A 27,904-nucleotide genomic window follows, 5' to 3' on the forward strand; every position below is an offset into this window, starting at 1 on the left:
GTATTCAAATCCGATTCGTTCACTTAAAAGATTCGTTCAATATGTAAAAGATTCATTCGCAAACGAAGACACGTCACGTAAGAGCGAGCGATGTCAAGATGGACAGGCAGTGACATGTCCTCATCCTCAAAAACAACAGCCAAAATTACTCAAGGTAAAGGTTAATATAACCCACACTAAACATATATGTTCACTTTAAGGATAAACGTGGTTTGTGTCGACTAAATTGTCGATCGTTAATTAACGTTACACGAAAACTTCGAAATTCAAGATGTTACGTTCACACTGTAACAAGACAGCGACAACCGTTACGAGTGCTAAATACGGTCATCTTCATACACATTTAACATATGAAATACTGAAAACCACGTTCTATAACAAAATGTTTACATTTGAGATCGTGCTGAGTGAACTAACGTTAGTCGGCTCAAGCGCGCGCTTCGTGAAGTTCGCGCGCCATTATTTGCTAACACGTTCTCCGCTAAATAATGGAGTTTGAATAATAAGATAAAACTCCAGGTTAAATTGTTGACACAGATCTGAGAGGTTAAAAAATTATTTAGATATCATTTAAATTCAGTGTTTGATTAATCGGAGGTAACGTTATCTGTTAGGCCTACTTTTGTATGCTATTATATTGGAGTTTGGATTGCCATTTGATGTGTAATGAAATATTTACAGGGTTCCTTTAAAAGTTTAAAAGGTTTTAATTCTCCCTTCCAAAGTATTAAATCGGATCAGAAACCCTTATTCCTGGTTTCAAAGACAAGGTTTAAGAGGAACGTTAGTCCCAGACTAAAATGCATGTTGAGTCTATCTTAACTGAAAGCAACTTCAACTGACATACAGAAAAATATGCCAGTAATACTGATTTTGATCAAGATGGACAAAAGGAAGTTTGTTTTATTTATTTATTTTTCTCTCTAAGGCACACAAAACAACAACAACAACAACAAAAAAACCCAACATAAGTTAAATGTCCTAAATAAATTCTAAGATTGGCTTAATCCTGATAAATATTGTATGCACCAAACAGAAAAAAAATCTTGTTTTTGTTTTCCAATATAAATATTGTGACACCATTAAATCAAGATACATTTATATTCACATACAAACACATTTAGATTTAAACTCGAGATGAATTCTTGTTTTCTGAGAAACTGAACAATATTACATTTCACTGCTGGTCATATTCTCTCCATATAACCATGTATGTGACAAATCTGGAATCTAATGGTTAAAACAAGAACTCACGGTCAATGAGGAATAAAAACTTGTTTGATGAAGTTTTTTTCTGTGTCCTTTGGAAGGTGATTGTTTCTATTTTCATCAAACTGAATTAATTTTGATCAATTTTTCAGAAGAAAAAAAGGTTTTCCATCATATTTTAACTGAAACCTAACTGAATTAATTTTGATCAATTTCTCAGAGGAAAAAAAAGGTTTTCCAGCGTATATTCACTGAAACCTAGCCTAAGTGCAATAGCCACATAATGACTTTGACTGGTTTCCAGTTACATCATTATAACACAGTGGTTTCTTTCTTGTAACATGGAGGTCGAAACAAGTTTAAAAACCACTGAATGCAACAACATATTTTTAGTTTACATCTATATGTTTTTTTAGTGTACATGTATATGTTTTATACTTCAGTCAAATAGCCTTTTAATGAATATGACTGGTTTCTAGTGAAACCGTTACAATGTCATGGATGTATATTTTTCAACAGAGAAAAGTCTGGTGAGAACTGATGGTAGCAAATCGTCCATGGCGAAAAGATCAAAACGAAATAAACTCTTATTCATTAAAAAATTACCAGAGTTGTGAGTAAAGTTGCAAGCTTTAAATGTATAATAGTCTCAAAAACTAGTTATTAGTCTCCAAAAATTGTTATTACTAATAGAACAAAAATTAAGAAATGAAAGTTTTCATTATAAAACAGCCAAATGTTGTCCTGTAGTCCAGGTTTGGTATGTAAGCTTATAGTTTATTTTGAAATATTACCATGTTACATACATGTAGGTTTCCGTAGTGTAGTGGTTATCACGTTCGCCTAACACGCGAAAGGTCCCCGGTTCGAAACCGGGCGGAAACACATTTTGGTTATTATTTTTTATTATTATTATTGGTTAAACACAAGCTTATGAATGTGAACATATAAGATCTATATAAAATGTATCTTAAAGACTTAGGTTGAATTCAGAACAGCATACTAGCACACTACTGTGGTAGAAAGATAATAAGATAAAAATACTAAATTAGCATTAGCCCCCACAAAGGTGATCTCTAACTTCATAATACTAAAAATGCTTATAAAAATGCTTTTTTCCATTAAATAGCCTATATTTATCTATGGATAAAAAATATTAAGTGTTATTACCTTGATTTTTTGACTCATAACAAATTGACAAATCTGAGACAAACACATAAGTATTTTTGAATATTTTTCAACAGAGAAAAGTCTGGTGAGAACTGATGGTAGCAAATCGTCCATGGCGAAAATATAAAAATGAAATAAACTCTTACTCATTAAAAAATTACCAGAGTTGAAAGTAAAGTTGCAAGCTTTAAATGTATAATACTCTCAAAAACTAGTTATTAGTCTCAAAAAATAGTTATTACTAATAGAACAAAAAAAGAAATGTAAGTTTTCACTATGAAAGCCAAATATTGTCATTTAGTCCAGGTTTGGTATGTAATTTATTTTGAAACATTACCATGTTACATACATGTAGGTTTCCGTAGTGTAGTGGTTATCACGTTCGCCTCACACGCGAAAGGTCCCCGGTTCGAAACCGGGCGGAAACATCATTTTGCAACCATCGGTTTGTTTTACATCCCTGAATTGGTCTATCCTTCCTCATTTATGCTATAGTCTTGAAAAAAAAACATGTTCATTTTCAAAGGCTTGTACAATCAATTAAAAAATTTAAACCTTAACTACTCCTCCACAAGATGGCGTAATAGAACCAGCAATGCTGGGTAGTCTTGCACTCATCAGCAGGCTGGTTCTTACGCAGTGTTGATCTTACACAGACAAAACCTCCTAACCTTCTTCTAACCTGCAATCTATCTCATTATTATCGCTTCACTCCTCCAGTTTTAACATCTCTCTCTTTCCTTCCATTGCATTTGCAGAAGGTTTTTCTCTGTATTCCCTTTGATCCTCCTCCTTCCCCTTCCCATGCCCTGTAGAAGCTCTAATGAGACGCTTTGGCTCTTCTTGACCCGTCAGCCACAGTCAAATTCACGTGACCAGACACGGACATGTTCTGTCCACCTCCATTTGTTTTGTTCCTTTTTTTGGTATTCGCACGCAGAGAGAAATGGTCTCAGTGGCTGCTGCAGCAGTCTTGTTTGCCTTCTGTAGTTTCTGGCAGTTTAGCAGCACTTTGATCAGTGGATCGAGCGATGGTAGATCGGACCGCCGTGACGATAGCTGGGTCGCTTCGCTGTGCCACAGAGTCTGCAGTCTGTTTATTTGCACCAATGGAGCAGAACAGCTCACTGTGCCAACAAAACCCAGTATATCTCATTAAGGGGCCAAGCAGTCAACGTTTGATACATTACAGGAGTAGTTCAACCAAAAATGAAAATTGGCTCAATATTTACTAACCCTCAGGCTATCCGAGATGTAGATGAGTTCATCATCATCAGAACATATTTGGAGAAATGTATCATTATAGTGTTGGGCAATATGGTTATTTTTCATATCGTCATATCATCAGCCCGTGAGATCGACGATACACAGTATTATCTTGCGTGGGTGGAGCTTTGTTCGTGTCATAGCATAACTATTTGGTGTTTTAAACCACGCAGGTGCACGAGAGAGAGCCTATGGAATCACCAGTAATCGAAAAAATATACTTTCAAACATACTGATAAACTAACGTAAAACAGCTAGTTCATATATAGTTGGACGCAACTGTCATATCACGCGTCCTGTGACAATAAGTCCTGCTGGAAGTTATCAGTCTAAATGTTCTGTAAAGTCCGTAAACGGTGAAAATCAATAGTAGATTTCATTTAAAGTCCAGCAGTTTAACACTAATATTGGGCATAACTGAACACATTAAATATAAAGTATTTAAAACAGGTAAGTTCATATGTTTGGAGTAAATTTAATTGAACTAATGCATCTGTCATACAGCGCTCTGGACCGCGCGCTTTATGACGAGAGCGACGCACCGCCACAAAAATAAGAGATGCATTCTAACATAACTGTGGCATTTAACTCAGTTAGTGAGGGCTCAGTGTTAGTGAGGGCTCGTTTAAAATATTGCACATTTATAGGCCTTTCAGATTACTTGTTAAAGTGCAATGAAATATCTTATGTCTGCAGACGATGTACATCTGTTTGTGGATGAAGACTTTGTAACTAGCAAAACTATGTATTTTGCATGCATCACATTATAGTGCGGGGTGCATGAAAATAATAACAAGGTGGCAGAGCGAACATTCATCCATAGTGGTTCTCACATAGTCCTTCTACATCATCACCACATAGTGTGTGTTATAAGTGAACAGTCTTTAAGAGAAGGACTACATGAGAACCACTATGGATGCTAAGTTCGCTCTGCCGCCTTGTTATTATTTTGTCTTTAATTAATTTGTTATGCCAAGAAAGAGTTAATCTCTCATGTTTGAGAAGAGCGCGATGCCGTGTAGCAGCCATTAAATGTGTGGGACACCAACTCCATTTCTCTTTCATTTCATGGATTTAATGAGTTATCCGAGTCAAAGTGTACCACTTCAACGACTACAGGCTCTAATCCTCCTGCGCGCGCGTGTGAAATGCGGTAATGAAGTAAAATAGCTGGGCAGTTTGATAGCCGAATTATAATAAGCAGCCTAATAAAAATAATAGTTATTATTATTATAATCTAATACATTAATAGAAGAATGAGCCTAATATCGTCTTTATTATCGACAGAGAAATCTGCTTATGTCGATATCTCTGACTATCGTCGATACACGATACAATCGTCTATCGGCACAACCCTATATCATTACATCGCTTGCTCATCAATGGATCCTCTGCAGTGAATGGGTGCCGTCAGAATAAGAGTCCAAACAGCTGATAAAAACATCACAGTAATCCATAGTTAATCCACACCATTCCAGTCCATCAATAAATATCTTGTGAATTTTGTAAGAAACTAATCCATCATTAATGCAATTTGACTCCAAACCATTGCTTCTGGCCATAATATTACTTTCTTAAGTGAAAATTCTAAATTTATCCAAATTTGTTCCTGTGAAGAAAAAACCCATTTACATCTGAGATGGCCTGAGGTTGAGTACATCTGCTGCAAATTTTCATTTCTTTTAACACATTTGCATGTAATAAATTTGATGGCAAGCATGCCACAGGAGAAAACGTGTTTTCTTTAATCTGCTACTGGGTTGTGCTTCCTTTACAAATATTTTAAAGTGCTTCCTTACTGTTTTCACTATACAAGTATCACCAAATATGAAGGAAGGAATTTTATTTGATTATTTACAGGGTATCTGCAGAATTAAAACAGAAATATTTAAGGCAATTTATGAACGATTCTTAGAGCTGCACAAATAAAATGAACACTGTATGAGTGGTGTTGGACAATTTCTATGGTAACATAAAGTATTGAGCCATAAAATTACATGATTTACATTTCAGATACAGGTTTCACAAAAACTGGCCGTATTGATTGCAAATTCAAAAATAAGAGGAGAAAAGAAAATGTGGTACTTATTAAAATAATCACCCTTTACTTCAATATATGAACACAGACAACCGCTGTTAAAAGATTTATATAAAGTTACCCATTCTATGACAAGTAAAATTATGGCAATTTACGGTAATCTGATGAAGAAGGCTGTCCTCGGAGTAACTGCAAGTTCTGTGTCTTCTTGTGTGGCAGTATTATGCCTTAACGCTGACACCTGTCACACAAGAAGACACGGTGCTTGCAGCTACTCCAAGGAGAGCCTTGGAGCTCAACCAGGTTCTGGCACTGGAGTATTTACATGTGGTGTTATCATAAGAGAACTCTTCATTTTAAATATTGTGGTTATAGCAATATAAGCAATAATAGCTAATAGCAATAATAACAGTATATTGTCACACACTAAATTAACACAATATCAATAACTGTTGCTTTGAACATCACACTTATCGTCAATACCGGTATATCGCAACACCCCTAATTCAAATAGAGACACTTGCGCCACGTTTTGACTTGAAACATGGAATGCTCATATTTAGTCAATGACATCTTTGCCTTTTGAAGTTTAATCCAGCCTTTTCTCGACTTCTTGTCTTGTCATCCCCAACTGTACCTCTTGAAATTATAATTAAGACATTTCTTATACCATTTAAATGTTTTAATATGTATTCAATTCTTTTTTTAATTATTATTTCACCACATTATTATTTTTACTATATTTTTGATCAAATAAATGCAGTAAAAGAGACTATAAAGGGCTCAAGCAGCAGGTGACACAACTGTAGTTCACGCTTCTAAAAACTGTTGATATTGTTCTTATCATGTTCAACTTTTATTCCTGTTGTGAACATGCCTTTATACTTTAATAAAAAAAGTGGTTATTTATTTAATGAAAAACTACTTTGCACACTTAGTCTATTATTAGGTTATTATTAACATAGCAAGAGGGGAATTTTGTTGAACACCCCACACCACAACCCCATAACACATTACTGTAGACATTACATTACTGCAACAAGAGTCCAATCCAGTTATAACCAGATTAATGTTTCTTATAAGAGGGATGCTTTCTGTTATCCTATCCACAGCCCTATAAACACTGAAACACTTGTCAATAAAGCTCTCGCTCTTTCTTGGGAAATAATTAAAGGATAAGAGAAGCACTCGTTTATGGAGAGACATGCACACATAAAGATTTCCCATGAAATCCATGGCTGTTTGTATCTAAAACATCCCTCTTCTGAAATTGGCCCTCATGAATAAAGCAGCTGTATTGACATGTTGAGTTTCTAGAACAGCACGTAGAAGATTTTCTTTTATTTTTATAATAGCGTTTTTAAAATTAAGAATCTATCTATCTATCTATCTATCTATCTATCTATCTATCTATCTATCTATCTATCTATCTATCTATCTATCTATCTATCTATCTATCTGTCTGTCTGTCTGTCTATCTATTTATCTATCTTTCTATCTATCTATCTATCTATCTATCTATCTATCTATCTATCTATCTATCTATCTATCTATCTATCTATCTATCTATCTATCTATCTATCTATGTTCATCTGTCTGTCCATCTGTCCATTTCTACCTTTTAAAACTCTGAGATAATTGCCTGGTCAAGCCAACATTAAAAAGTCAAACTTTCTCTTCTAGACAAGTCTGAATCATAGCAAGGATTGAAGATCAATACTTGATGAATGTTTGTTTTAAAAGGTTACTTTTATGTTTGAAAGTTTGTTCTTAAAAAGTGACACTTAAACAAAAGGTTTTTTAGTGATATTAATGGTTCCATAAAGAGCCTTTTAGCATCCATACGATTTTAACTTTCCCCGCATTCATTTTTGACAAAAGTTGCCAGCCACCATCAGCGATTTTGATGATTTTCACTCAAATTTGATCTACAACAAAATATGAGTATATTTTTCTGTATGAATATTTGAATATGCCATACACCAAAATAAAGATCAGAGCCTCCACTTTTAAATAAAAAATATCTGTTTTATTCTATCTTAAGGCATTATTTTAACAACACTTGAATATAGGTAGGTTTCATAAAAATGCATAATTTGGAGCAAAAAGCATTTTTATCAAAAACTACATCTAGGACTGTGCAAAAAATCGGGGTTAAAATTTAAGTTTTATGGGATGGTTGCCTTGGTAAAGTTAGCATTTTAGGGGCTAAATATCACGTTATTTCTATTGGGGTCGCTTCCACCCGCGGACATGAAAAACAACCACAGACTTGGCAACATTGGTTGGCATTTACTTCACCGAGCCGTAATTCACTGACAATCTACACAAAATCGATTTTAAAATTGGTGGCGATTCTTTGTCAATTTTGAAAGCGATTTTGTGTTAGTTGTCGGTAGACTACGGCTCTGTGTAGTAACTGCCGCTCCACCTGAACCAGTGTTGCCAAGTCTGCGGTTGTTTTTCATGTCCGCGGTTTGAAGCAACCCCAATACCAATAACGTGATATTTAGCCCCTCAAATGCGAATTTTACCAAGACAACCATGACAAAAAACAAAACGTATATTTTAACCCCGGGAAGCATTTTTTTTTTATCTGGGAACCTCCTGGAATCGCGATTAGTTTTGGACTAGTTTTGAGAAGCAACAGGGCAGGATTTGTTGTGTAAACCGGGCAACCCTGATCTGAACATGAGTTGCATACAAAACACACAGAAAATATATCTTCATTATCATGTTTATTTGCTTACATATTTCATGTGTAGAAAAAGAGTGAATACGCTCATACCACTCGCGTACATGGAAGAAAACGGACAATGCTCTACAGATCACATAATTCAGTGGACAATTAATAGAAATCTTGTTCTGTATAAAGAACATGTGAGAATAAATATGTTCTCAAATAACAACAACAAGAATTCGGCATCCATTCTCTTCCCTTATCTGGGAACTTATTTATAATGATAAAATCTCCATAATCATCGGGATGAAGGAGGCGGGAACCGGCAGACAATCAAAACAAAACTTTAATAATCAAAATAAACACAAAACAGTGCATCAGCCCCTCATGTAGGGATGGGTATCGTTAAGGTTTTAACGGTATTACTACTCTTACCGATACTGCTTAACGGTCCGGTACTTTAACGGTATTCTTATCGGTACTTTGTTTTGTGTTACTGTGTTACTTTGTGTTGTGTTTAGGCAGTCGAAAACTTTGCATTTCTCTGTCTGCACATAATGCACTTTTGAAAGATGCTTTGATAACATTGCTTGTGTTTCCGCCCTTACATGCAAAAATTTTGTTGCACTTATGACAACCAGCATTGTCTGCGTCAACTCTAGTGAAGTATAACCACACTTTGGAACGTTTTGCTGTCTCCGCCATCTTCACTCTTTGTATTAAGCAGGAGTTTTCGTACTGTAAGGGGCCGTTCACATATCGCGTCTAAAAACTTGTGGAAAACGCTAAGCGCGCCGCTTTCTGATTTTTTCAATTTTTCTATTCAAGTTTATTTGTATAGCGCTTTTTACAATACAAATCGTTACAAAGCAACTTTACAGAAAATTATGTTTCTACAATATTTAGTAGTAGCTAGTAGTTTGTGCACGTTTGACAGGATTTTAGAAAAAATTAAAAATAAAATAATAATAATACAAAGGTTACTTAAGGTCACTTACGCCCCTGAGGCGTTTGCCATTGCTAAGCAACCATGACCTGCTCTCTCCATGAAGACCCAGAAATTTCAGCAATGGATAAATGGATTTGCAGCACTAAAAACTGCTTGCAGTAGCTCTGCTACTAAATTAATTTAAAAATCCACATACCGCTATCGGCTTTTCCTTCATCTTGGCTGAGCTTTCAACGTTGTTACGGAAAAGGTGAGGAAGTCACATGATCTGCGGTGCGCTTGCGGCATTCTGAAAAGCTGAGATGTTTTTAACTCGATGCGGTGCAGACTCGCATGGAAAAACGAGCTCGTCGCACCGCATGCACGTCGCGACCTTGTTGCTTCAATTATGAGCGCGCATACCGCGCACCTACATTTGAAATGACGAACTTGAGCACGCATAATATGTGAACGGCCCCTATGCGTGTGTGTGCGCCACGCTCGTTATTGTTGTGTGTGTGTGACTGACAGACAGCCTCCGCGGCGCCCATGAGAGATCTCGCAGATTTCACAGACAAACGTCTTAATATGATCGCACATTAGAAATGTTTGGTAAGATAAAATGTGCACGATAACATTAAGCAAATCTCTTCGCCATCGTCACTCTTTATTATTAAGCGGGAGTTTTCATACTGTTATGTCTGTGCGTGCGCTGCGCTTGTTGTGGTGTTTGTGTGTGTCTGACAGACAGCCTCCGTGGCGCGCATTGAGATCTCGCTGATTTCACAGACAAACGTCTTAATATGATTGCACATTAGAAATATTTGGTGAGATAAAATGTGCACGATAACATTATTAAGCAAAAATACATAGGACAATTATTTTTTCCCCTCCAGTACCGAAAGCAGAACCAATACCGTCAGATCTTACTGATACTACGGTCTTTCATAATTTAGCCCCGGGGCCATTTTAATACCGGGTTTCGGTACCCATCCCTACCCTCATGGACGACTGATGCTCACAAATAAAAACCAAAACATAAAATAAAGCCCAGGCCTGGTCCTCTCTCGTCCTTCACTGTCGTCGCTCCAGTTTTATATCCTTCCATCTCCTCCGTGGGACTCGAGACTGGTGGGTGGAGCAGGTGTCGCTCATCTCCAATCACTCCATCGGCCTCACTTTGTTCCCACGCCTCTCGGACCCGCCCCACTCGTCACATACCCCCATCGCCCCTCACAGGCCGGGGGGTACCCTCGAGACTCTACTCTACTCTCCCCCCTCCCTCCCTCCTGGGGGACTGCTCACGGGAACCTGGGGGTTGGACAGATGAGGCGAGAGAAAAGAAGATGGAAGGAGGAGCGACAGAGACGAGAGAGGGGACAGAGGAGAAGAAAAAAAAATTCCGGTTCCCAGACGCACTGCTGCTTGGCCCTCCACCAGCTGGGTGATCTCCTCCGCGGTGCCTGGACGGCCCTCGGCGGATGGTACGACACTCCTCCGCCGCCCGGTGGATGGCGACGGCTCCTCCGGTTTTGGGCAGCCGGCAGGAGTCACCCCTTCCCTGCTCCTCCGGATTCCTTCACGGAGGCAGCAGGCTCCGACTCCGGCCCCCTGCCCGTCCCCGGCAACTCACTCCAGCCCACCGCCTCGAGCGTCCATGGCGGCATACTCCTCGCCTGCTCGATGGCACATGGATTCACCACAGCAGCGAGGGATCTTCAGCAGCGCGTCCCTCCTTCTCCCGGGCTTCGGCACCACTGTGATGATAAAATCTCCATAATCATCAGGATGTAGGAGGCGGGAACCGGCCGACAATCAAAACAAAACTTCAATAATCAAAATAAATACAAAACAGCACGGACGACTGATGTGCACAAATAAAAACCAAAACATAAAATAAAGCCCAGGCCTGGTCCTCTCTCGTCCTTCACTGTCGTCGCTCCAGTTTATACACTTCCATCTCCTCTGTGGGACTCAAGACCGGTGGGTGGAGCAGGTTTCGCTCATCGTCACACTATTCTTTCGTGTTTACTCTGGTTATCAAAACAGCGCCACCAATCTTGCCATTTTGTGCAACAGCAGCTGCTCCTGCCATGGGATCCTAGCTCAAATCTTATTGGATGGCAAAGATTTTTCTTTGCGAAACTAAAAAGATTTGTCAGACTGGTTGAAAAAAAAATGTTTGCATTATATGTGGAAGATTCCATAGCTATCTGTTGTTTTAATTCCAATGTGTCATCGTAGCTTTTTCGTGCTCAGTGTGGAAAGGCCTTTAGACTGTTAAAATGTGCTTCACACTAAGAACTGTTTACTGAAAGGTTCTTTGGGGAACTAAAAGTGGTTCATTTATGGCATTGCTGTGAAAACCCCCTTTTGAAACCTTTCATTTTTAAGAGCGTATATGTGAACCAGGAACTTTCCACTGTGTCCTAAAGTAAAACCCTTCATATCAGTTTGCTTCAAGTGTGTTTATAACTGCAGGAGCTCTGTTGAATTGCTTTGGATCCACTGTATAAAACTCTGAAAGGATCATCATCGTTCAATGTAGTGCTTTAAAGATGCTTTTGAATGTACCTACCTTGATATGAAAGTTAAATCTGAGAATATTTTACTGAAATGCCTTGTTGCCGTGTTTTTGAAAAGCATGAAAGTTCACCAGTGTTCACCGATTTACTGCAAAATCACAGTTGTTTTTCCTCCCTCTTCTAGGCACCTTGAGCCTCTGTCTCTCCTTTTTTTTCACATCAATGCATCTACAATGTCCCGCTGCTCCGTACCTTCTGATTTTCCCCATTAAATAATCAAACCTCCTCTGAGAGCGTCTTCTTTGTAGTCTCTCTTCAGGCAGGAAACAACACAGAGAGTAAAGAGGGATTTCTAACTCTGCAAAAAGTTGAAAAGTTGACGTGAACTCTTGTAAACCATCATGAATATGAATATCAGTCTAATGGTTATTTTCCTGAGTGACTGTGTGTGAATGCAACGTTGTGAAAGAAAGCAAATCCATGACACTCTTGATGCGCTCAAGCTACATTATAGCTCTGTCATGTTTGAAACATTTTCTCATTAATTCCTAAAGTTTTTTGTGTAGAAATGAGGGGAAAATTGTCTTTGAAGTTGTGTGGAGCATCTCAGGAGACCTGGAGGCCTCAGGCTGGATTTAGCCAGTGATGAGGGAGGAGATGTTGTTTTGAAAGGGAGTCATCCACCCTCCGCTCATGTACAGCTATCACATGATAATGAAAGGATCATTTGCTCTAATGTTTGGTAGGTCATGATACATTGGCTGCATTTGATCTACACATTCTGTAAACAAAATTCAGATTCATACCCTGAATATTTGCAGCAAATCAATGTAATACTGTATACTAATCCAGTAACAGGCTTTATATGTTGTAATTTTGTTATTGTAGTTATGAATTACAATTTCTAGTAGACACATGAGTGCATACTTTTTATGTTATTTGCCGTTTTATTAATTATGCTCTTACTACAATTGGGGAAAAAGTCTGTTTATATATCTAATTGTACTATTAAAATTACTGATAAAAAAACTCTATTTTCCACAATAATGTAATACTATGCTCTTTATATATATATATATATATATATATATATATATATATATATATATATATATATATATATATATGAAGAGCATATTATTACATCATTTTAAATACATACATATTTGCTGTTTTATGAATTCTGCCCTTATTACTATTGCTATTGGGAAATGTTGTCACAAGAAAATATAATTTGAAATGAACATGTACTTTTTTTATTTCCTGTGTAACCGCTATCAACTATCTCCAGATTCTGCTATAATATAGTGTTTATCTGTATAAGGTGTACATTTTTTACAGAGTATTATTATTATAATATATATTTATCTGTATGTCACTTACAACTGTAAGTAAATAAATCTGTAAGTATAAGGTACATTAAGCATATACAACATTCAAAGTCAAAACGTATTCGAGACATTCAGGTGAACCAACAACAGATTAATGCACTTTCCTTCAAGTGTGTAGACAATAATAGTTTTACCCAGAATATTTTCAACACAACTTTTGAAAAGGTCCAAATATAATATCAGTTAACAATTCTTTGTATACAGTTCAATCACTGGAATCCCCCTTCCAGTACAGAAGGAGAGAAAGAAGACATTACTGTATGGCCTTGAGCCAGTGTGTTGTCAATGTGCAAGTCAGTGTCATGTATTTGTATTGTTATTTAATACTTTTAATGTAATTTTTGTGTCTTGTTTCAATATCTGTTGTAGTCAAAGCCATCGCGAGCGGTTCATCTTATGTAGGGGTCTGTAGCAGGTCTTGTACTTAAACAGCTTTAAAGCACAAATCCCCTTTTACAAACAAGGAATACAGCTTGGGACGTTCCACTTTCTTTTGGGGGAACAGTGGTTCGTTAAAGCGTTATTAACACGTGATGTTAATGTATGTAGACCAATAGTTAAGCATCGTATTATGTATTTCACCTTCTAACAACATGATCTTGTGTAAATATGATTAAAACTGGAATATCTAGATTTAAATTGATTTTACTCCTGATTAACAAAACCCTACTCGGAAGTTGGTATCTTCCACTCGCCAGCTGATCGGCCTCGACTCCCGGTGCGGTCCGTCGGACTGTACGCGGCCGTTAATTTCTAGATTTTTGTCTAAATTACATCGAATTCATAGTAACGGCCGCTCGTGTCCTGGTCCTTTACTTATTACGCTGCGTTTTCAGCTCGGGGATTTCGGTGTAAAGGATTTTTGATCAAACGTCGAGTCGAGGAATTCCCGCACAAGCACTAGGCCGCGAGCGGATCCCCGGTGTTTCCTGGAGAGACCTACCGCCTTCACATCGCCACCATGGGGGACACAGGAAGCGAGCGCAGCAAGCCGCCTAGCATTCCTCCCCGCTGCCCTTGTGGATTTTGGGGGTAAGACGATTCATTTTACACGTGAGTGTACATTTACGCCGAATTTGATGCGGGAAAGGCGTTAAATGTGAATGAAATGTGGTCTGTTTGTTGTTCATTGTTGTAGGCCGATGGATGGGGGTGGGGAACAACCACTCCTGTTTTTTACATCCACAGCTGCTGTTTCCCCTTGAACACACACTTAAAACACATACACCCAACAAACACACATTACATTTTAAATTGTAGGCTTATCAAAAGCAGATTTTGGGCGATTTAGTGGTTTTTAACGAGCCTTGTGAGATGGACTCATTTCTCACTGCCCTCTATCTCAACCACTGGCTGTGTTTGAAAAAACTATCTAGACAGCTGTTTTGGCATTACGGATTGTGAAATGTTTGTTTTATATCGAAAAAACGTAGTGAACTTGACGTTTTTAGTATCATAGGCGTTTGCAGGATTTTTTTTGGCATCAAATTTGACGTCGTCGGGGGGTATAAATTAAATCATTAGTTATTAAATCATATATTTATTTAAAATTTGCTATTTATTTAAACTCTTTCCTGTTAGCTTTTCCATGGATCCCTAACACTACGTTAGAGCCTCCCTGGGGTCCTTTTGCCCCAGTTTGGGAACTCTTGTCCTATCCAAAATTAGGGATTTTACTTTTCTTTTTTTTTATGTGCATGTTTCCTACATAGACAGCATCGGGTTTTGGCATCATTGAGATAAGCATTAAGTGCTGTATGTCAAAACCTATTTGATGGCCTATCTAGACAGCATATTGAACATTTTATACATGCCTCCAGTGACTTGAAATGCTGTCTAGGTAGACACCTCCCTGGGTTTTGAAACACAGCCAGGAAAAGCCAATGACAGAATGACTTTTTCTTGAGTGACACATTAATCATGCTCTTCTTCGAGCACGTGTTACAGTCTCACAGGTGCAGTCATTTGACACTCCTTGCTGTCTGTGCTGGAAACAAATGCATCAGATTTGGGCAAGACGAAGACAGACCCATGACAAGTGATCGTTCAGCAGGCTTTCATTAGCCATTTGTCCATTTGCTTTCATAAAAAAAAAGATGACAGTAATGGTTGGATTGAATGCTGATGGTACACCAGTAATTACACGTTTTATGGCTCAAGTATCAGGTAATTTAATCACATAAAACCCCTCTCACTTTACCAGTGACTAAGCTATTATAAAACAGGCTCAACCTTCTGTTTTGTGTAAATTAGATTGTGAATCTGTGGATGGTGTCCCTGATTTGTTAGGTCAGGGTTTCACAAATAGGCATTTAGGGAACTAAATGTGATGGAAATGTGATAGTGATGCCTACTAATTCTACATATATATTTTCGAAATAGACTAATCAATGGTAAATCGTACACATTTATCAACTTGTCATTCAAAAACCAATTAGAAGACCATTGATGTTCATCCAGTCCAACAGGGCAAGCTTCACTGAACCAATGTTGGGAATTTGGGGTGGGACTACCTGTTTGAAGACGGTCATATTTTGTGTGTGTGTGATTTTCTTAGGTGCTACTAGTGCCGAAAAATAGTAAAATGCAATGTGATATTTCAGTCCAGCTCATGTGACAATAAAATGAATGCAGTGTTTACCATTGCAACTGGTTTTACGGGAAATCGTACTTTTCACAGAAATCTAAAATGCATTTATGTTAAGATGATATTTGAGTGCAAATAAGTAATAGCAATACTGTATTAATGACCCAGGCGAGTGCTGTCATTGTCATTTGTTCAGAAGCATTTTCTGGACTGAAGTCAAGGTTTACTTCAAGGTGTGTATGTGTGAGTGTACAGAGGTGTGTGCACTTTATGATGACACAGGATGAATAATATACAGATTGGTCTCTTCATCATCATTATGATCACTGTATTCATTTTCATCTCTGTTCTTTAAATGTTTCATGTTTGTGTGACTGAATGACTCAAATAGATTGTAGCAGTGGTTTATTTTGGACTCTTTATTCAAGTGGCACAGTTACTGTCATTGAAGATGCACATGACATTTGAAACCGGATGTTAACATGGCACATCATATCTGGCTTTATATTGGCAGATTTAAACCACAGCCCATCTCTATTCTGAATTCTTGACTGTTTTTCCCATTCAGACTCAGACTTTAATAAACTGTCTGGTTTGCTTTGTGCAGAGATATATGAAACGATACAGTAAATGTCCTAAAAAGGGAGTATGTTGAATCAGCCTTGTAAGAATTGACAATGCATGGTTCTGTTTGCTTGTATATCAGATTTTTTAAGTTTTACTATGGACAAATTGTCATGGTGGATTGTTTAGTGTGTAATAATTAGTTGCATATGATTTATATGTTGCAAGTTAGTCTGAAATTTACTCACAAACAGTATTTTTGCACAACACAAAAGATGCAGTTTTCCCTTTACTGTGTTTTTTATTTTAATAACTGCAAGCTCCAAAGAAAACACAATTTTAGGTAAAAAGTCCACTTTACTGAAGACATACTGTAGTTTTAGATAAAGAGACCAAGATGTCAATATGTCATGGCAGTTCTCCTTTTGTGTTCAATGAAAAAGAAATCATACAGTTTGGGAATGACAAGAGGGTGAGTAAATAATGATTTGTAAAGTTTGACTCATTTGTCATTCAGTTAAAGCTGCACATTTGTTTGTCATTGCTTCCCGCTTTGTTTGCTATGCAAAAACTATCTGCTGGTAGTCTGTTGTTTTACTGTTTTTGGTGTATTGGTGCATATAAATGACAATAATTAAATGGCATACTTGTGATTGTTTAATATAAAACTCTGCAACTTTTAAAACTGTATTTCAGCATTATTACTAGTACAAATGGTAATACCAAAACCTGTTGGGTCGAAATTGTTGTTAAAAATTATTTTATGTTATGTTGAAATTTTAAAGTTAATCATCCACCTTATAAACCGTGAAGGGGTTTGTCTCTGTTTTCTAAATTTCCAGATGGATAATTTTACTCGTATGGTCAAATGAAGACCCACAGTCTCTGTTATATTAATCATTATCTTATACATTTCCTCCATATATTGCTCTTAGTTCTTTAGAGCACCAATGTGGACATTTTCTTGTTTATATCTGGTTTTAGCTGTAGTTTGAATGGTCTAATGTGGACTAAATTATAGTTTACTTAAAATACTAATGACATCTGATGCCACTATTGTCAGTAATCACATTTTTCATCAAAATCTGAAGTATAGGCCTAATATTTGTTATCCCTTGCATGCATTACCCTTGCATGCATTAAACCGAGCAGCTTTTGTAAAGTAGTTATTTGATTGGGCAGAACATAAAACCTAGTAAACCGATACTTGAGGGAAAGGTTTCAGCTAACCTGTTGCATGTGTAAAAGCAGTCTCAAAACGTGACTGGTTCTTCCCTCAACCTTGTGTAGACTTGCCCAACTGGTGTTGAATGACACAAGCAAATGCGGCTCTGTTTTGATAACCAGTGTCAAGAAAAATTTTGCACAATACTTGAATTCTAAAACACATCCTCACTAACATGTCAAGATTAACCTGACGCCTATGAATTATCTGATGATAAGTCACGTGAGTAAACTCAGCCCATCCTTAGTGCATGTTATCTGAAATGCACTAAAGCAAATACAATAGTTATAGCTGCGTTGATTTTATTAAAAGAGTAGTTCACACACACAAAATGACAAAAATAATTTACTCAGCCTCAAGTTGTTCCAAACCCTATTTGAGTTTCTTTCTTCTTTTGAACATAGATGATATTTAGAAAAATGTTTAACCAATGAAAGTCAATGGGGACCATTAACTATTTGGTTACATTTTTATTTTCTTTGGTTTGTGATGACAGAATTTTCATTTTTTGGTTAACTATCCCTTTAATGTAATTTTAAGTCATTGCAACATTATATGCCAAATTAAAACTATTCTGCTGGAAAATTGATAAAAAAAAAGTTTATGTATGTTCTAGTAAATAAAATATGTAACTCATTTGATCATATTTAAGTTATGTTTTTAGAACTATATGGCTGCAAACCAGATAATCAAATGATTCACAACACAAATGTCTGGTATTAAATTTGGAGCAATATCTGTACTGTTCCATAGACATTTCTCTGTGTGTAGATAGAGGGCGCTGCAGTTCAGAGGGGCTGAAGTGTGAAGGGCAGGAGTGGTGTTTCATTTTTCATCCCATTTCCGAACTTCCATCTGGCATCTTCCATTTTAACACCTGTTAGCACATCGGTCTTCTCATTTTCAAGCATGCGTTATCTTTTGGGAGCTGGTGCGGCCAGGGAATGAGTGTAGAGAGTGAGATCATCTGTTGTGTTTGGATGCACCGTCCCCTGTGATTCCCACAGAATACTCTCATTATTCCTAAAGAAAGCCTTCACCATTTCATCGTTGCTTTAATTTTATGTTCAAGGTAAGTGCATTAATACCAGCCTTGAACAGCAGCTACTTTTTAAAACGTGCAGCATTCCTGTTGCTTGCTGAGGCGCTGTAGATGTTGATCTCATACACATAGAGACAACACATATTAATCATTTTAATATTTGGGATTTTAATTTCCTAACACAAAATGACCAATAAAACTGATGCTTGCCTTATCAAACATATGCTGAATGTGGCAAGAAAAGACGATGAAATAACACAAATAAAGCTGTTATTTTAAAGTAGTAGTTAATTAAAAAAAATAAAAATTGTAATTTACTCCCATGATGTTCTTCCAAACCTGTATGAGTTTCAAGATGATATTTTGAAGTATGTTAGCAACCAAACAGTTGCTGGTAGAAATGTTAGTATTGAAAATGTTAGTGTTGTTTTGTTTAGTATGTAGTTCGAGCCAATTATTGGCAGGTGGGTTCCTTCTGTAGGAAGCATGGCATCAATCACGTCTCTAAATTAGATTCAGTGTTATTGTGGTTATTTAGTAAAATGGCTTGATTAATGGTGTGATGTGATTTGTTGAATATGCCGCACACACAGTAACTCTTCAGAAGGTGGGCTGAGGTGTGTGTGTGCTGGAGTCTTGATTGGGCTCTTGCCTCTTTTCATAAGCCATAATTGCAGATGACATTTAACAGGAGATGTCAGATTAATCCAGAGAGAGGCCAGCTTGATTGGCTTGGAGTCATGTGACCGAGGAAAACCGTGCGCGCACATACACGCACACCGTCGCATTTCCAGAATTTTTTTTTTGTATTTAATATAAGTTTGGCTGCCCAATTTTTTTGTGTGATTTGTTTTATTCGACAGAAGTTGAATGTTTTGCTAATGTAATTATGTAATTTTTAAAATGTTATTTTTGAGCCTACTTGCCATTGTTCTGTTTTTCATGTAATCATTTACAATTTAATTCATTAACTTATGTTTTATCTAACTTTTTTTACTTTTATGCAATCATTTACAGATTTTACAATTAATTTAGCTGACATGAAATACTTGTATCTGTTTAAAATACTTTTTAACTTGCTTTTTATGCAATCATTTACTCAGTAGCTACGTAATATAGTAGCAAGTATCGTTTTTGTTACTACTAGGTGTCATTATATAGCTTTAATTACTGATACAATCGCTGCCTCTTTAGATCATTAGCCAGCAAATCCTTGGTTAACATTGCAAGGGTAATGAAAGTCGCAAGGATGGAGTGTTGCTTTATTTAATTGATCCAAATGGCTGCTCAAAATGAACTCTTTCACTGATTCTTATAGTCGTTACATTTTGGATTTAATCTAAACATATCAACATATTGAACCATTTTAGCTTATTTTAAGGACAACCATCATATGTTACTCAATCAGCACTGTCGATGACACATTTTTATTGCTCATTCACACATGGCTGCCCCTTCAGTGTTTTCATGTAGTGATGTGCTCTTCATGCTCCTCTTCTTAATATGCATTATTCCTACCCACAATGCCTGCTCTCTCCCCATGCTTCCTTCCGCCTCATTGATTGGGCACTGATTATGATTGCTCTTGTGCTGTTGATGTTGTTTTCATTGCTAACCTGTGTCACTCTGAGAGAGACTTTTGAGGCGCATGAAGGAAGTGCAATAACTGTTTGCGTGTGTGTGTGTGTGTGCATAAAGTGTTTGATATGTCACCACCCTCAGCCTGCAGGTAAAGAACAGTGAAGAGCTCTCCACTGAAGAGGCATCTGAGGCTTTGTTCAGTCAGCAAACAATTCAGATTTGTTTCAACTGTCCCCACTAAAAGATCTCATTAAATAGGGATTGCTCTTGTGTACAGTAAAACTTAATCACAAAGCCATAGTGTTGTTGGTTGTGTTATCTTATTGTTCTTTTGTGTGAGTCAAATGAATCTTTTCAGAATCAAAATTTCTGAATCCAATTCACTTTTACACATATTTATCCAGTAATCACAAACAGATCGGGGTTATGCAGGAAATTCATTGAATAAAAGAATGGGATACTTTTAATTTGTTGTTTTTATAGCGTATTTACCAAAGTAATTTTTTATTTAAAATGTTATTATTTTTATTTAAATCTAAAATAGTCAATATTTAATTTTTAATAAATTAATATGTACGTTTTCTAAATAAAGGAATTCCCCAGCACATTAAGTGTGTATCAGGAATCATGAAATATCCTTACTATTGGATTCAACTGCTAATATTTTGATGTTATGATAATTATTTCATAAAGAGATGTACTTTTCCCCATACAGATATTAAAAAGAATATTTGCTTTGTCTTTTCTTTTTCCAGGTCCAGCAAAACCATGAACCTTTGCTCCAAATGTTTTGCTGGTAAGATACTGTTATCACATGGTCTATATGATTATGATTATACTTGAATCAATTTGTCTGAGAGACTCTCACGCCCTCTTTTCTCTCCTTCAGACATACAGAAGAAACCACCAGATGAAGACTGCACTCCAGAGCCCGCCCCCAGCTCAAGCAATAGCCAATCAGCAGTCTTCTGTAACGAGACGAGCAGCAGCAGTAGCCAAACCCTGTCCTCCAAGCCAGCCAGCTCTGATGAGCCCTCGACAGAAGCCACACCTCTTCCTGCACAGGACGGTGAGGACACACAAATTCTGTCTTCTAATAAAGGAGATGATATTTCAGCGCTCATTGCATCTAGTCTCGGATGGACTCTAATTGTTTTAATATCACACAGCAGTCATAGAGATACTGCAGATGAAAAAGAACCACAGGCTTATTATATCGTGTTTATGAACTTTTGGGAATGTCAAATCCCAAAATATGAGCTGAGGACAACCAGAAATCATGGAGTCATGGGTTTGATTTCCAGGGAGTGCATGAGTTGATAAATGCAGTGTACATCGCTTCAGATAAATGCATTTGCCAAATGCATAAATTTAAATCTTCTGTCATTCTCTCTCTCTCCCAGAAGTCTCCAGTACAGACACAGCTCGAGGCACGCTATCCACTCCTACAAAACGACCCTGCGACTCAGGTACACCTCACCACCGCTCTTGTGTATGTGTGTCTGAGACAGCTTTTAATAGTCTAGCACATCACACCACTGAGGAAATGAGTTGTAAATGTACAGCAGCATACAAATGTGCTTATAAAGACTCCAAGCAGCTGTTTGAAGGTAATCAGGTGTTACAAACTGCACAGTTATCTTCATCTGGAATGTTATGTTGTACCATTTATCCTTTTTTTTTTTTTGAGAACATAATTCAGTTAGTTTACAAATCCAGTTGTCAAAATATATATTTTTGAGTCAGTGTAGAAATGTGATGCATCATTACGTTACACCAGGGTTTCTTAAATCTTTCCCTGGAGGGCCATTGTGGTGCAGAGTTTAGCTGTAACCCTTATCAGACTCACCTACCTGTGATTTTCTTATGATCCTGAAGACATTGATTAGAATGCGGTGTGTTAGATTAGGGTTAGAGCTAAACTCTACAGGAAGGTGGATCACGTGGGCCAGATTTGAAGATCCATACCTTACACATTCCTTATCACTTCTCCACCCTCAAGAAAAAAACAGTTTTAAAGTTGTGAAACCACTGGAAGCTTTGGTTTACACTGACTTACCAAGGTCAGAGGGAGCTAAATCAATGGAGTTGAAGCTCTGGTCAAACCATGCTGCTGTCTAGTGTATTTGCAACATGGTTGGTTATTTCAAAATTGAATGTGTGTCAGTATATTACATCTGTGCATTACATCTTAAAGGGACAGCAGCCTGATTTACTTTCTGCTGTCTGTGTTGAATAATGCTAATCAATCAACAAATGAAAAAGAGAGAATGGCTCACTGCTCTTGACTGAATTGCTCCTGTAGCTTTAACTGGAATCATGTATTTAATTCATACAGTGAATATTACGTAGCATTTTAATTAATTTGTGCATCATTTATTACTTAGTAATAGTTCTCTTGAAAATCTTCCAAACCTCTGTCAGTTTCTGAAAAATTTAAAACATGTTCAATGGAAACGGTAACCAAACAGTTGACGGTAGCCATTTACTTTTATAGTATGGAAAAAAATACCACGGAAGTCAGTGGCTACCAGCAACGGTTTGGCTCTGAATATTTTCCACATTGTCGTCTTTTGTGTTCAACAGAAGAAAGAAACTCATACAGGTTTGGAACAAGAGGAGGATGAGTAAATCATGGCAGAATTTAAATTTGTGTGTGAACTATCCCTTTAAATGTTACTGTTAAATAGACCTGAAAACTCATATTTACTTAAATTCGTATTCGTAAACTTGTATAAGGTCTTGCTTACTGAGTGGCAATCCAATTTGGCATGCACCTAGCATGACCTACATCCTTCAAACCTCAAACGGAGATGCACTTGCAACTGCAAAAGCATTGAAAAGTGCGTATTTGTGTTTCCAGCCTCAGGTTCGGAGAGCGAGTCGTCTCCCGAGAAGCGTGTTCGTGTGGGAGAGGCCTCATGTTCTGAAGATTCTCCACGAGTTCCCAAGCAGAAGAACCGTCGGCGGTGCCATCGCTGCCAAACCAAACTGGAGCTCGTACAACAGGAGCTGGGGTCCTGTCGCTGTGGTTAGTATGGCCGTCATCTGCGAGATGATGTGACAAAGCTGTAATGCTTCCCGATTCGCATGCGTGAAGTCTGGACAGCTTTGTTGATGACAACGAAAGTTTTTTAGTTTTGCCGCATCACATCACTAGTTCCGAGACGTGCAGAATGATGTAAATGATGGGCTTTCTGATTCTGTCGATTCCATACGGGCTTATTCATTCCTCACCTGACTGTTTGCAATTTCAGCGAGAACTTTTAGATCCCTACAGAACTAAAGGAGTACATTACCCCCCCAAATTTTAGACACTTTCTGTAGGTGATGAAATAAAGGGAGCATGTAAACATAATTGCGCCGTTAACATCAGTCCCTCCTGGTTGTGCTTGTTATTTTTTGTCTTGTTTGTTAAACTGAAGGTGCTATTGTAAGTCATCAGTCTAATGACAATTCCCACAGCTCTGCTAATACACTTATGGATCTGACTGTTCCCGTGACAGCTCGCATCGGAGTCATTATCCCGCCGGGATTTATCTCAGATAGGATTCCTGCCGTTATTTGACGCCAAAAACTCTGCAGCATTTTCCTCCAAGGGTTAGGAAAATCTGTTTGGATGTACAATAATGTAAAACACCCTGCAGTCCAGTGAGTGAGCAATCTTGAGTAGATTTAAAGGAATTGTTTAGCCAAATAATTTAAATTTGTCAAAAATATATACTCACCCTCAGGCCATCCGAGATTTAGGTGAGTGTTTTTATATCATTAGAACATTTATCATTCCATCACTTGCTCACCAATGGATCCTCTGCAGTGAATGGGTGCCGTCAGAATGAGAGTCCAAACAGCTGATAAAAACACCACGATAATCCACACCACTCCAGTCCATCAGATTACTTTAACCCATTGCTTCCAGCCAAAATACAAGACCATAATCAATAGTAATTTCTCAGTGAAAAAAATCCTCGTTTAAGACCCACAAGCATGTTTGTTCAGAACTGTTTTGGACTGTTATGGCTAATTTATAAATAGAAATAAATTTGAACTGTGCATATTTTTCTCCTAATTCAGAAAGCAATATTATGGTTAGAGGACAGAAATAATGTTTTAAAGTTCACGCTTCACAAGATGTTAATTGATGAACTGGAGTGGTGTGGATTATTTTGATGTTTTTCATTTGTGAGTACGTGATGTAATGCTAAAATTTTCCAAATCTGTTCCAATGAAAAAACAAATTAATGAGGGTTAATTAAGCTATCAGTCAAAATTTAGCTAGTTTTAATTTTTGGCTGAAGTACTCCAAGTGTGTTTGACTGATTTAGACCTCTGTTAGTCGATTCAACTAATGTATTCATATGAACTGCCTCATTTGAGCGAATCTTTCATGAATCGGGTAGCATATTAAGCTTTGGTCATGGTAGCATGCCGTTAACAACGCCACATTATGTTTTTCTTTCTCATCAGTCAATTCAAAAGACAATATATATGCCCATTTTTACCGTGTGGATGCAGCTTCAGCGATGTTGCTCTTGAATAACGATACGTGATGCACTGATGTGTGCAGTGCCATGCAGCTCTTCTGTGGCTGCAGTAATTGAAACATTGTAAGCTTTTAATCATCTCGGACTCATTAAAAACACCATGTGTATTAATGAATATATTAAACTGCTTAACGAGACTTTCTTCTTAATGAGGCTTTTAAGATGGAATGGATCCTCCTCTGTGTGCAGAGCTGATGGAAATGAGCTCAGATCACAGTTTTTACATAAGAATTCAGACTACATTTGGCCTACCTGTAGTTAGTGGTGTTTGCTTGCATAGATATTGCTTGTACTGTTAATTTCAGATTTCATTTTTTTGATATTTATATATAAATATTTTAGTTTTCATAAATAAAAGGTAATGCCTTAGCTTTGCAATTTCTGTATTGTGTTAGTTTTGAATATCTCATTGGCATTTAATAATTTGTAGTGGTCGAATATAAAAGTATATAATGTAACAATATAACAAGCATTCAATTCACACGACCGACCGCCACACAGAGATCTTTATTTAACTTTTTTTTTTGTTTGCAAAATGTATAAATATTTAAGTTTTTCTGTATATATTTTTTAAATGTTGTTCCATATTATTTAGCTTATAACACAGCTAAGCTTAATGCACAATTATTTTCAGACCAAATTAACACTAAAATGAAAACTAAAATTAGATTTGTAGAGGGGAAAAATGGCTAAAAAGCTCTAAACAGAAATGCAATGAAAGGCCGCCCGATCACTCTCTTACTTTTGGATATAGAGACTTGGAAGTAGGCTCTTTTTACTTTTTTTCTAAAAACTCTACCATCACGCCAGTGTTGCACTGCATAGGAAAGCACCACTCAAATCCATTTCCTTTTACTGCTAAAAGATCTGAGATCATTGTCATCTCTGTGCCAGCTCTCTGGCATTCATTTAAAAAAGCCCAGACTTCAGCAGGGTTAACGCTGACGTAATTAGTAACTTTTCAGAGCCGTTCCGGATGTCTCAAAGAGTCGGCACGTGTGAGGAACAAGACGTGCTCGTGCTATTAAAATCAACCTTGAGCAGATTATACAACTCTTTCATCTCATCCTGATCCCTCTCTCTCGTTCTCAGGTTATGTGTTCTGCATGTTGCACCGGTTGCCGGAGCAACACAACTGTATGTTTGACCATCTGGGCCGCGGCCGAGAGGAAGCTGTGCTGAAGATGGTGAAACTGGACCGTAAGGTGGGCCGAACCTGCCAGCGCATCGGAGAGGAGTGCTCTTGAACGCCCCCTGCACACACACACACACACACACACACACACACATACTCTCTTTCACTCGCAAACACACACACACCACACGACTCACCTGTTAGTGGCATCTTTTTTCCCTCCCAACACATCTCAGAGGACCTACACCCCTGCTTGACCTCTGACCCCTCTTTGTAGCCTCGTGCTCATCACACACAGGCGACCCGCACAGCCTTAATTTCTGTTATCTGTCCATCCACACACCCAAACGCAGGTCAGACTAATTTGGCGGTCTGTACTTTGGAGTCTCAGAGGCTGCGATCGACTCCAGGGGAAACACATCGATCGATCGAGACCTCTGGGATCCTCTACTCCGGATGTTCTGATGACAGACAGCGACCGAGGGAAGGGAGGGTGACTTGGATCACACGAGTCACCCCGTCCCTGGACAACGCCAAAAAAGGCCGGCTCTGCCACGGCCCGTAGGCTCGAGCTCGAGCCGAGTCAGAGCCGTGCCGTTCACTGGCGTACACTCACAGATGCACTTACAGCCGTGTTTTCAAACGCCGCTCAGCACGAGGGCCGAGGACAAGCCAGACGGTACCCTTTGGTTTGGGTTCGGTTGGGAAAGGGCCACCCACAGCTCATCTGAGAACTAGTTCCTTCAGGTCTGAATAAACACACTCTGTAACCTCGTACGACTCCCATCAGCCCTTGCATTATACACTCTGCCTCTTTTAAAGCAGCTGAAGATCTCGGTGGCTTTTTTGCCCTTTTTTCTTGCTTCCTCTCCTTCATTCTCACTAGTTCCTGTTCTTTCTCCTGCCTGCTCATGCTAACCTTCCTTCAATATTCTCTTGATTCGTTTTCTTCTTTCTTTCTTTCTTTCTTTCTTTCTTTCTTTCTTTCTTTCTTTCTTCCCTTCATCATTTGCATTATGGGAGGGGGATGTGTTCAGCTCTGGTGGGAACGAGGAAGGCAGAGTCTCAATTTACCCGCGCTTTTCTGTTTGTTTTAATTAGTTTTTTTATTATTATTACTTTGACTGGTTTTCTGTTGAGATATCGACATGGACAGAACTGAAGAAAAGAGATGAATATTGTGTATCTTAAGAAAAATCCTTATTTAACCTCCTTTGTGTTTCTGGTTAACTCTCACTCTAAGCATAGAGCTGCATTACTTTGCCCTTTTTAGGTTAACAAAAAAAAAAAAAAAGCATACAAAAAATGAAGATATGGATAAGATAAAGTCTTGTAGCCTTTCTTTTTTTTTGTTTTCTTGTTTTCCTTTTTTTCCCTTTCCTCTTTTGCTGAAAAAGAATAAAACTGGATTAGAGGATGCGTGGTTTGCTTTTTTTTTTGTTTGGTTTTTAATGTATTAAGAGTGTTTTACATTTACATAAACAGATTTTGTGCAAAAACTTATAGCTGTAGAATGAAATATGCGAAGAATTCATAAATGTACTAATACACTAGCAAGTTTGGGGGGTCAATATAAACTTTTTTTGTGTGTGTTTTGGAATGAAATTTCTTATGCTCACCAAAGCTGCATTTGTTGGATTAAAAATAAAGTAAAAACAGTAATATTGTAAAATATTTTTACAATTTAAAATAACCACTTTCTGTTTTAATGTAGAATTTTTTACAGCATCAATACTCCAGAAATCATTCTAATTTGCTGTTTTGTGCTCAAGAATCATCGTCAATGTTGAAAAGAGTTGCAATGCTTAATATTTTGTGAAAACTAAGTGATCTTTTTTTAAGGATATCCTTGTAATTTGTTTTACTTATGTAAAGCACTTTAAGATATAACCCTAAAATTGAAAGGCGCTATAGAAAATAAAGATTATCATTATTATAATGAATAGAAAGTTCAAAAGAACAGCAGGAAATCTGAAAAACTGAAATCTGTTGTAACATTGTAAATATTTTTACTATCAC

At 37.5% G+C, this 27,904-nt stretch overlaps 1 protein-coding gene and 2 non-coding genes across 6 annotated transcripts; all 3 read left to right on the top strand.

Moving 5' to 3' along the window:
• The first annotated feature begins 70 nt into the window (after positions 1–70).
• On the top strand, positions 71–27,302 carry LOC113080938 (AN1-type zinc finger protein 3-like). 4 transcript variants are annotated; one of them, XM_026252998.1, is made up of 6 exons: positions 71–154; positions 20,962–21,002; positions 21,096–21,275; positions 21,610–21,675; positions 23,070–23,237; positions 25,843–27,302. In XM_026252998.1, exons 2-6 carry the CDS (start codon positions 20,975–20,977, stop codon positions 25,995–25,997), a joined length of 597 nt encoding a protein of 198 aa, XP_026108783.1. In that variant the 5' UTR covers positions 71–154; positions 20,962–20,974; the 3' UTR covers positions 25,998–27,302. The 4 variants fall into 4 exon arrangements, with proteins under 4 accessions (XP_026108783.1, XP_026108781.1, XP_026108782.1 ...); XM_026252996.1 differs by lacking the exon at positions 71–154 and adding an exon at positions 13,892–14,239 and having other exon boundaries at positions 21,613–21,675; XM_026252997.1 differs by lacking the exon at positions 71–154 and adding an exon at positions 13,893–14,260.
• Positions 2,022–2,094, top strand: trnav-aac (transfer RNA valine (anticodon AAC)). Its single transcript has one exon. It is a non-coding gene; the product is annotated as a tRNA-Val (tRNA).
• On the top strand, positions 2,735–2,807 carry trnav-cac (transfer RNA valine (anticodon CAC)). The gene has a single exon. It is a non-coding gene; the product is annotated as a tRNA-Val (tRNA).
• Positions 27,303–27,904: the final 602 nt, after the last annotated feature.

This window comes from Carassius auratus, unplaced genomic scaffold (assembly GCF_003368295.1).
Source record: "Carassius auratus strain Wakin unplaced genomic scaffold, ASM336829v1 scaf_tig00032592, whole genome shotgun sequence".
NCBI lineage: Eukaryota > Metazoa > Chordata > Actinopteri > Cypriniformes > Cyprinidae > Carassius > Carassius auratus.

Excerpts from the sequence above, each read along its gene's own strand:
- LOC113080938 (XM_026252995.1), top strand. The coding sequence starts at position 14,169 with ATGGGGGACACAGGAAGCGAGCGCAGCAAGCCGCCTAGCATTCCTCCC. Across the intron at positions 21,003-21,095 it reads TTGCTCCAAATGTTTTGCTG|ACATACAGAAGAAACCACCA; the intron begins GTAAGATACTGT and ends TCTCTCCTTCAG. Across the intron at positions 21,276-21,609 it reads ACCTCTTCCTGCACAGGACG|AAGTCTCCAGTACAGACACA; the intron begins GTGAGGACACAC and ends TCTCTCTCCCAG.